This window comes from Elaeis guineensis, chromosome 11 (assembly GCF_000442705.2).
Source record: "Elaeis guineensis isolate ETL-2024a chromosome 11, EG11, whole genome shotgun sequence".
Lineage (NCBI taxonomy): Eukaryota > Viridiplantae > Streptophyta > Magnoliopsida > Arecales > Arecaceae > Elaeis > Elaeis guineensis.
In genome coordinates, this window is record NC_026003.2 from 98,853,986 (window position 1) to 98,863,437 (window position 9,452).

Genomic DNA, 9,452 nt, shown 5'->3' on the forward strand with positions numbered 1-9,452 from the left:
CGAATGATGAAAACTTACCGAGAAACTGAATGATGAAAGAATGTTTTCTCTTATTTCTATCATCCTTCCTTCTCCCTCTCCTTCTCTGAACATCCACTGATATCTCGCAAGACATCAGATGCTAAGATATTGAAAATTATAAAAGAACTTTTAATCACTAAATTTTCTTTTTAATATCAAAAAATTATGATCAGTTCATATTGTGAAAGTATTGATCAATTTTGCTATATCAATAGATATTTACGATATTTGATTAGTCAATTACTTCAATCAGAATATAAGAGTACCTCAACCATTCTAAATATTCTCAAAACCATCCATTTCAACAAGGAATATGATACCTGAACCATTTCAAATATTCTCTAACCATCCATCTCAACAAAAACAAAACCAAGACCGTGACTTGTCTTGGCTCTCTTCATTCACATACATTGACAGGTAATTGGAGATAAACCCAAAAAAAAAAAAAATCCCATCCTGTATTGCCCTTGGCATCCCTTTTCATTTGATGTGTTGCAACATGGAAGCAGATTAGATAAGTCACCAGGGACAAATCTGATCCAACAAAATCTTTTCTGAGAACCCAAGTGAAAACTTCAATGCTCAAAGTAAGAATATTTGCATATATTAGGAAAGAAGACATATAAATATGCTGCATTCTGCATAGGATCTTAATCAACTTCATCCATAATTATACTATTGTATTTTTAAGAGAGTCCTGTGCGGAAATCCTATCCAGCTCTGCATAGCTGCAACCCTTTTTCAGCAATATTTATTTCTTAGACAAATCAAAAAAAACTTCATATACTTCTCTAACCTAGCTACTCCTCTCAAGTTGCAAATTGGTCTATTGCCATTATATTATCTTAACATAAGACCTATTGTGTGCAGAGTGTTTTCTTCTTCCCTTTTTTTTTAAAAAAAAGTTTAAACTACGAGGCTTTTTCTGGTAGAGAAGGACAGTGATGCATTAGGATGCTGTTTTTGCTGAAAGAGTCACAAAGTCCAACTATTTTGCTGATTGATCATTGGCAAGCAAGACAAAAATATTTCCTGTCCAGTTTGGACCTAGTTGTAACCTTGCATTGTCTTTGATTTTCCATTGGAAGTGATCAAATTATTACCTGTCCAACCCATTTGATCCTGCTTGAAACTTGTTGTCTTTGATTTTTCTTAAAAGTTCTCAATCTTAGTAGTATTCCAAACCATGTTGTACCTGATTGCAGAATAATAATCAAGTATTCTCCTGGATTTTCTCACGAATTATTACACGTATGTCGCATGACCTCACATGAATGCTTCGTCTACTAGGTGTTCATGTTACCTAAGCACAGGGCCGGCCTGGGCAGGTCGAATTGGCGACCGCCCAGGCCCAGACCCTGTATTGATATTCCAATGGATGCAAGAATGACTTTCTACAATATTATAATAAAAAAAATAATTACATAGGTTAATGATGAGTTTTATATGCTACTTAACGAATATATTTATAAAAATTATTGCACGTAAATTAATTTTTTAATGATAATTAATGTTTAAAGTATGTTAATTTTTAATAGAGAAAGTCTCATTTTTTTTATTTAGCCCCAGTCTAAAAATATCAGGACCGCCTGCCTAAGTAGCTATTGGAAATAAAATGCAGCAAGATATAATGCAACATTACCTGGAAACTTGAAGCTAACTGCTTTTCATATCATGCAGGTGATTGATGAGGGCCATCCATCTTAAGTTCCATCCTAGCATCAGAGAATTTATTGGAAAGCACTTGCTGACTCCTCCAAAGAACGAAACAAGTTCAAGAGATGGATTTGGGTGATTATCTGCATTTGATCTTCAATATTAAGTGTATAATCTGTTCACATATGGCTAAATCAAAAATCCTATCTGAATTCTCTATACATGTCCTTGACGTGCAAACAACTTGTATAATGATGGTACTGCCAAAACCCTGCTTAATCCAAAATAGAAAAACAGCAGACTCATGAGAATAACTCCCCTGCATTAATCCTGGAGAAATAATGGAGAGCTGTCCTAAGTGTTTTGAAGGACTCTATGCAGCTCTTCTGCCAGTGTTTGCAGAGTGACTGGTTTTCGAATCAGACCATTTATCCCACACTGCAAGCACCTATCCCATACATCATCCTCGGCACTCGCAGTCAGAGCCACAATCGATGGCCAGCACCTGCTCCTAAACTTCCGGATTCTCATGGCTACTTCAAATCCATCCATTTTGGGCATGTGAAGGTCCACCATTACAAGCTGGAAATGCATAGAAGCGGTGCCGAAGGAGCTCAGACATTGGATGCCAGATGTGACAGAGGAGACGGAGCAACCTAGTTTCTCGAGGAGCTTTCGGGTAACAGCTCTGTTGTCATCATCATTATCAGCCAGGAGAACTCTGAGACCTTTGAAATTAGGGATTGAAGATGCACGATAAAGACCTGAGGATTCTCCTACATCAGAGACAGAGGTGAGAGGTTGCGGCTGGAATTGGATAACAAGTGTAATGCTTTGTGCAATGCCCTGAGAATTTGGAACTGCCCAAATGTTTCCCTGCATCATCTGCAAATTAAAAGAAAAAATATTAAGGATGAAGAGCATTAAAAAAAAAAAAAAATCAGTGGCTAAACTTGATGTGCTTCCTTGAACAGTCTCCAAATTACAAAATAAAAAATCCAGTATATAAGTGAAAATATCGATGTGCAACAAATAGCAGCTGGAAATATAAAAGCCACCATCTTTTGGGGGATCAACAATGGCGCCAGAAGAACTTGCATTCCTATAAATTGCAGTGATAATAATTCAATTGTTTTGAATGGATAAAGTTCAGTTCTTACGTACTTAACATTTGACGCATTTGGTTCTATGATCAGCTCCTAAAGTCTTTATTCTTTCCTCCCAGTTTTTAAGGCTATATCTTACTCTCATAAGCTTAGAATGTGGAGTCTGTGAGGCATACTTCCCACAAATTACACTTCAATGTTGCATGGAAGTCCCCTCTTTCGCCTTGTTAATTAGACTAGAATATTTGCACCTATTAACAAAAGATTGATGTCATGTTATGAGCTGGAAATGAGAAGTTTCCCAATTTTCTCCAGTTCTTCCTTCAGTCTTCTTCTGAGTCTTAACTGTGTCTGAATTTCAGCAGAAATTTTCTAAATAGACAAGGGCAGAAGAACCTTTTCCTTTTAGCTTCCCTGCCTGCTATCAAGGATTCAATTGGGAGAGTGGAAGGACCAACCGAGCCAAAGATGGAGTTCTGACAGTTTTTCTTTTCTGTTAAATTTTGTTCTACTACTCTTGTTCATGGAGCCCTTCTGTCACATTTTATATCATTTATGGGGCTGCCACTTCCTGAAAATGTTGAAAGTTTCTTTTGGTTGGCTATTAATAATGAGATTCTGACTGCTGAGAACTTACTTAAGAAAAACTGGAATGCTCCACCTAATTATCCGCTGTGTTATGAGCTGGAAGAGACTACAAATCATCTACTCTTATCTTGTTCCTATTCTAATATATTACATGGATTTTCTGTCAGATGCTTAAAACTCTGATGGTTCCTGCTGCCCTTTCTGGAGAAGTGGATTAGTTGGAGGAAGCACAAAGTTCCCAGCTACTTGAAGAAGGGGTGGAATTTGTTACATGCTGGTGTCTATGGCTGGAACACAATGGAGGATCTTTCAATGCTAAACAGTGTCCAACAAGCTAGGCAATGGATAATATCACCTTCCTATTCAAGGGCAGCATCAAATCCTCTTCAAAGAAGAAGCTGAAGCTGTTAATGCATGTTCTAGGGATAGGGCTGAAACTGGACTGGATACCAGTATTTTCATCATCATATTTGCTTTGTTTGATGAATACAGATAAAGATATGGATGTTAATCAGATGCGAGAATTTATATCCATATTCATTTTAGACAAATACGGATACAAATCAGATACCATATGTATGGATTAAAAATATGGATAATAGTTAGATAATTAAACTTTGTGACCATATAATCCGAAATATTACTAAGTGGAAGGTTAATCAAGTTAATACCATGTTAACAGGGCCATTTGTTTCTCTTTAAAGTTCATGAGTGTTATATAAAGTTAAATGGGGAAACAAATAAAATTGGATATTCAGGTACGGATCAGATAGTTATCTATTCATATCCACTTTTCTTTGATGGATATGAATACAGATATAAATATTAGTCTAATACTCAAATTTCTATCTATATCTGGATAAATTCACATACGGAAATGAATCTGAATGGATATTATCTGATCCACTTTCACCCCTATCTAAGCATTTTCTTTGATAATTTTTTTGTTTACTGTTCTGTTGGATGTTGTTACCTCTTCTTCATTCCTTTATTTTCTTTTTCTAACTTCTTCTGTCATTTTCCTTAATGAAAGATAATCAGTCTTGAACTGAATTTTCTCAAAAAAGAGAAGAAGTATTGCACTTCAGCCAATAAGTCGACAGCCCATAGATGGGTTCAGGCTTTTAAGCCAAGGTTATGCATTAAAGATATAATATACACTGATGTTGAAATTCCAGGAAAATCATATTATTCTAGTTGAAAAATATGGGAAATATTTTTATTACCAAAAACAAAATCAAAAAAATAAAAGACACGGAAAATGATTTTATTATTGAAAGATTGGAAGCATGCAAGTGCATCAACCACATTTCAAAAGCTAAGGAAGAAGAGTTTTCAATAAAATGTAAGCAGGCTGGAGTATGAGAAACCAACCATTTTCATGGAGGTTTAAAAAAATGTCCATGCATCTCATCACATGAAGGCCTCTATCTAGTTCTTATTGCAAAATACAGCTTTAAACATGCAATGTACCAGGATTAATGTGATTACCAATATCATGCTGCATATTAGTCCAAATTCGATGCAGAATTATTGTACATGCGATAATTTGAACTAGTTTCCTTGATCAAGAAAATGTTTAAAAACAATATCAATATTTTTAAGTACTTAATGACATGCAATCAGGCATACCTGGACAAGCTTCTTGCACATGCTGAAGTTGAGACCCATCTCAAACCCTTCAGAATAGGGTTTTGGAGCAAGTTGAACTGTTGATGCACCTGGCTCATCATTTTGCAATCTCTTTATTCCAATTTCAAACTTCACACAGGTATATCCATCGGAAAAGCTAGATTTCCATGGAACCCATTCCCGATCTTGACCATCCTTGACCTCATCATAGTTAAGCACCCCAAACGTGACAAACCCTTCATCATGCCCATTAAATAGAGTAGCTATTATATGCAATATTACATGAAAAATCCGTTTCTCATCACCAACAACCCGATCAGGCACTGCATTGTCAACCTGAAATTCAAAACCAAAACCTCTACAATCACAAAGACATCTGACAACATTAACAGCTTCCTTAATCATAGAATGCAGCTGGAAGGGTCTCATGACCAAAGAAAAGTGCTCACTGTTGATGGTAGATGTATCCATAACATCACTAATCAATGTTGACACAACACTACTGGTTTTTGCTATTGTATTAACTACGAGCCTTTGTTCTTGACTCAATTTTTCTTGTTGCATTATAGACAACAGACCCAAGATGGAGTGGATGGGCCTTCTCATCCCCTGGCTCATGGTCCTTTGAAATGAGTTCCTTGCTTCGCTTGCCATCATGGCATCCTGCTTTGCATGCAGCAAAGCCCTGTTCTGCTCCACCAACTTCTCTCTCATCAACTGGGATTCCTCCAAAACCGCCGCATGAGAGAGGGCAACTGCAACCTGATCAGCCACTACTTCAATAATCTCTAGTTCGTGGTAGCTCCAAACTCTTGAATCATCTCTAGGAAGGACCAGAACCAGTATTGCATAGCTTGTTTCAACAATCTGTGGTGTCCCACCTTTGAAATTGGACACCTTTAACATTGGCATTCGTATAGCAGCCACTGCTCCCGGTTCATGCGTGCCTCCACTACTTGCAGAGGCAAGCATGGACTCCGGCCTCAATATCTTCACACCCTTGGTTTCTGTGATCTCCATTACATCTGGATCATCAATTGCAATCGAATGACTGTACAAATCCGACGAGCTTCTCTGTCTCAACTCATGAGTCAGATTCATTTCCCTTCTGTTCTCATTCGGCATCCATACAGCACAATTCTGCAGGCCCAATGTGTTCGAGAGCTCGACCAAAGTGGTGTACAAGATCGTATGCTTGTCGAGCGACCGACGGATCTCTTGGGTCAGCATTCGCACATGCCAGCTGGCCTCCTCCTGCCTCTTCATCTCTCCTACTTCCCTGTCCAGCTCCCGGGCTTTTATCCTCAAGAAGTTCTCCCTCACCTTCACTCTCAGGAGCTGAGGTATCAAGGTCAAGAGGGTGATCGCCGTCGCAAATGAGACAAGTGCGGTAAAGAATTTGGAAATAGTGAGGCTCAGCATCAGAAGGAATGAGTGGGGCTCGTAGGTGAACACATTGAGCATGTGGGTGAGTCCACAGAGGACTATGAAGGCCCCGAACAGGAACACAATCCATTTGAAGGGGAAGAGGTTGGAGCATGTTGCGAAGTAGATGAGCTCGAGGGGAATGGAGAAGTACGCCGCCGCAATCAAGAAGTCGCTCACCTTCTGGCATTGGAGGATGCTCTCCGTGCTCCAGAGGCTGTCGCCATCGCAGTTGCACCGGGGGAATCCAATCTGTATGGCGGATGCACAGAAGAAGAGGGACGAAATCAGAAGCCCATGCCACAATGCTCTTAACATTTGAACTAGAAAGCTTCATTCAATCCATCAGCAGATCTCAAGTTTTCCAGAGTTTTGCCTCCACTTTCAAAGATTCCTTCATGTTCCCTGTAATTGAATATAAAGAAATCTCATCAATAGAAGAAGAGAGAAAAATCAAGAACAAGAGTATCTACCACGTTCTTGTGAAACAAAACCCCAGCATCACAGTTTGTAGTTATCTATTTCAATGATCCTTGCGAAGAACAGAAAAAGAACCCTAACCTGAACCTCAAGACTCTGGTCTTTGGAAGATACCAAACTAATAAATAGATTTAAAGATTGCTTGTCAAATTGGATGACAAAAAGAAGTTGCAACAGATCTAACAAAAAATAAATCTCATAGCCTAATTCTGATACAAAAGAGAAAATAATTCATAAAATAAAAAGAATATAAACATCAACATAAGGTCTCAGATTTCAGCATCCTTAGTCCTAGAAAAAGAAGGGGAAGAAAAACAAAATCATCCCAAATAAGAAGTACCAATCCACCAGACCTTGAACCTGTCCAGCTTCGCAAGAGATCAAAAATTTCATAAACCCTCAGAGCCGAGGAATGTCAACAACAAAACCACTTGAAATCTTCTCAAAAACAAGTGTCAAGACACCTCTTTTCTCCGCAAAAAAAGAAAAACACCACAAACCAACGTACCCATCAACACAAAACATCACAAACGACATACAAACCCCATAAAAATCCCACCTTTTTTATTCCCTTCCATTCCCCCGTCCTCCATATCCCATGAAAACCACAAAGACTCCACCTTTCCAAGTCAAAAGATAGTAACAGTACAGCCAGATACCCAAAACCAGCAGCAGAGAGGGATCGAAAACCAGTAACCACAAAACCGTCGTCTCCAATCCGCCTCCCACCGAAAAGGCTTCGCGAAGGGCCCCGAGTCACCTCAAGAGGAGTGGGTCCGTCCCTCCTCGGCCACCAGTGACAGTGAAATCCTCAGACCTCGTCCTCCGCCCGTCCTTCTCCGAGGCCTTGCCTCCCTGCTCGCATTTCAGCGCTCAAAGAGGAGGGAACGGGGAAAATTTTGAGTCGATCCACCTCTTCTCTCGGAAAGAAAGATTGGAGGGCCGCAGGGGGACGACGAAGCGGTAGAAAGGGGGAACGGGAGTTTCCAAGTAAAGAAAGGCTTTTTAATTTTACTTTCTTTCTATTCTCACCCTTTTCTCTGCCTGACGTTACGCCACTACCATGTTTTTTTTTTTTTTCTAGAGTGTAGGAACGAGGAAAGAATAGGTGTTGATGTTTGACCCGGACCCGCCAACCCGCACCCCGACAAACATCGGTTGTAGGTGGCGGATTCTTGATCATGGGTCGGATTTGCTCCGCACACATCAAAAACTAACAACTTGGGTTGGATGTTGTCTTATCCAGGCGGCCACCATACTCTGTTAGGTTTCCCTCTTGATAGATATGTTTACGGGTCATTGTCTCAAAAATTGTTCATACTATACAGCATACCAGCAAGATAAGTTTGTATGAAAATAAAAAGGTAAATTAAAATAAGGCAATCACTCCCAATGATGAGATTTCAAAGTTCAAACTCTTATATTTATATTTGGATTTTTTTTTACATACATATTCTTTTAAATATTAAAATTTATACAGATATTTATATATATTTATCATTATATAAATACTTAATATATATATATATATGTATATATTATTATATATATACTCATATCATCCAACACCATTAAGAAATTAGTGGTTTAAAACTTAAATTATTAAATATTATTAATGGATAGACTTGTGAAAAAAAAGATTTATAGGATATATATGTAAATAACAATATTATAAAGAGATTCATACAATTTTGTATATTTAGAATGATTTATAAACAAAAAATTTAATTTTATTTATTTCAACTTATTTTATCACTTAGATTAGCCTAGTATTTGCTCCTCAATGTTTTGTGTGAAAACATCGCTTAGAAAAAAAAAAAAAAAAAGATAGATTGATGATTCGATAATAAAATAATTATTAAAATTCTTTCATTAATCATAAGATTATTATTTTATTTCATCCAAGACCAATATGTAATATTTACCGTTACTAATGCATATATGACAGTATATATCAGAATATAAAAAAAGATTAAAATCTTTTAAAAAGATATAATAGATTGCAATAATCAAGCTTCTTTATTACTATTATGCTCATGAGTGAAAGAACAACATCGATCATCTCTGAGCAAAATTATTGGAGAACTTCAAAATCATTCGGACTCACTAACAATTTCTGCAGCCATGCAGTAGGAGGTCATCCCTTACTTAGGTATTTTAAACCATCATTTTTGAAACTTTAATTTCTAGAGAGAAGAAAAGACCTACTATATGGGATCCATCTTGTCATAGTGATTTTAAATCAGCATCTATCTACCCAAGCTAAATATTACGTGGTTTTCCAACTTTAAAAGATAAACATTGTAAATCTCACAAACTAAAATATAAATATTGCAAATCTCACATAATGCTTTTCTTTAAATAATTTGTAAAGCTAAAGATAGGGTCTAACCATCTTACTGTAAAAAAAAACATAACAAAGGAAGAACTTTGATAGCAATAAGAAAGACTCAGATTCTGATGGTGAGAACTCTAATGAAAAAAAGAGAGGAGAAGGGCTACTACGGTGGAGTAGGTGTTGAAGGAATGGTTTTGATTCTGAAC

At 37.3% G+C, this 9,452-nt stretch overlaps 1 protein-coding gene across 3 annotated transcripts; it reads right to left on the bottom strand.

The window, feature by feature from the left end:
• Positions 1–1,807: 1,807 nt before the first annotated feature.
• Positions 1,808–7,926, bottom strand: LOC105053582 (ethylene receptor 2). Of its 3 annotated transcripts, none has more exons than XM_010934799.4 (3): positions 7,568–7,926; positions 5,004–6,833; positions 1,808–2,562 (listed from the first exon to the last, which is right to left on the bottom strand). In XM_010934799.4, exons 2-3 carry the CDS (start codon positions 6,744–6,746, stop codon positions 2,032–2,034), a joined length of 2,274 nt encoding a protein of 757 aa, XP_010933101.2. In that variant the 5' UTR covers positions 6,747–6,833; positions 7,568–7,926; the 3' UTR covers positions 1,808–2,031. The 3 variants fall into 3 exon arrangements, with proteins under 3 accessions (XP_010933101.2, XP_010933099.2, XP_010933100.2); XM_010934797.4 differs by having other exon boundaries at positions 7,468–7,925; XM_010934798.4 differs by lacking the exon at positions 7,568–7,926 and adding an exon at positions 7,262–7,461.
• Positions 7,927–9,452: the final 1,526 nt, after the last annotated feature.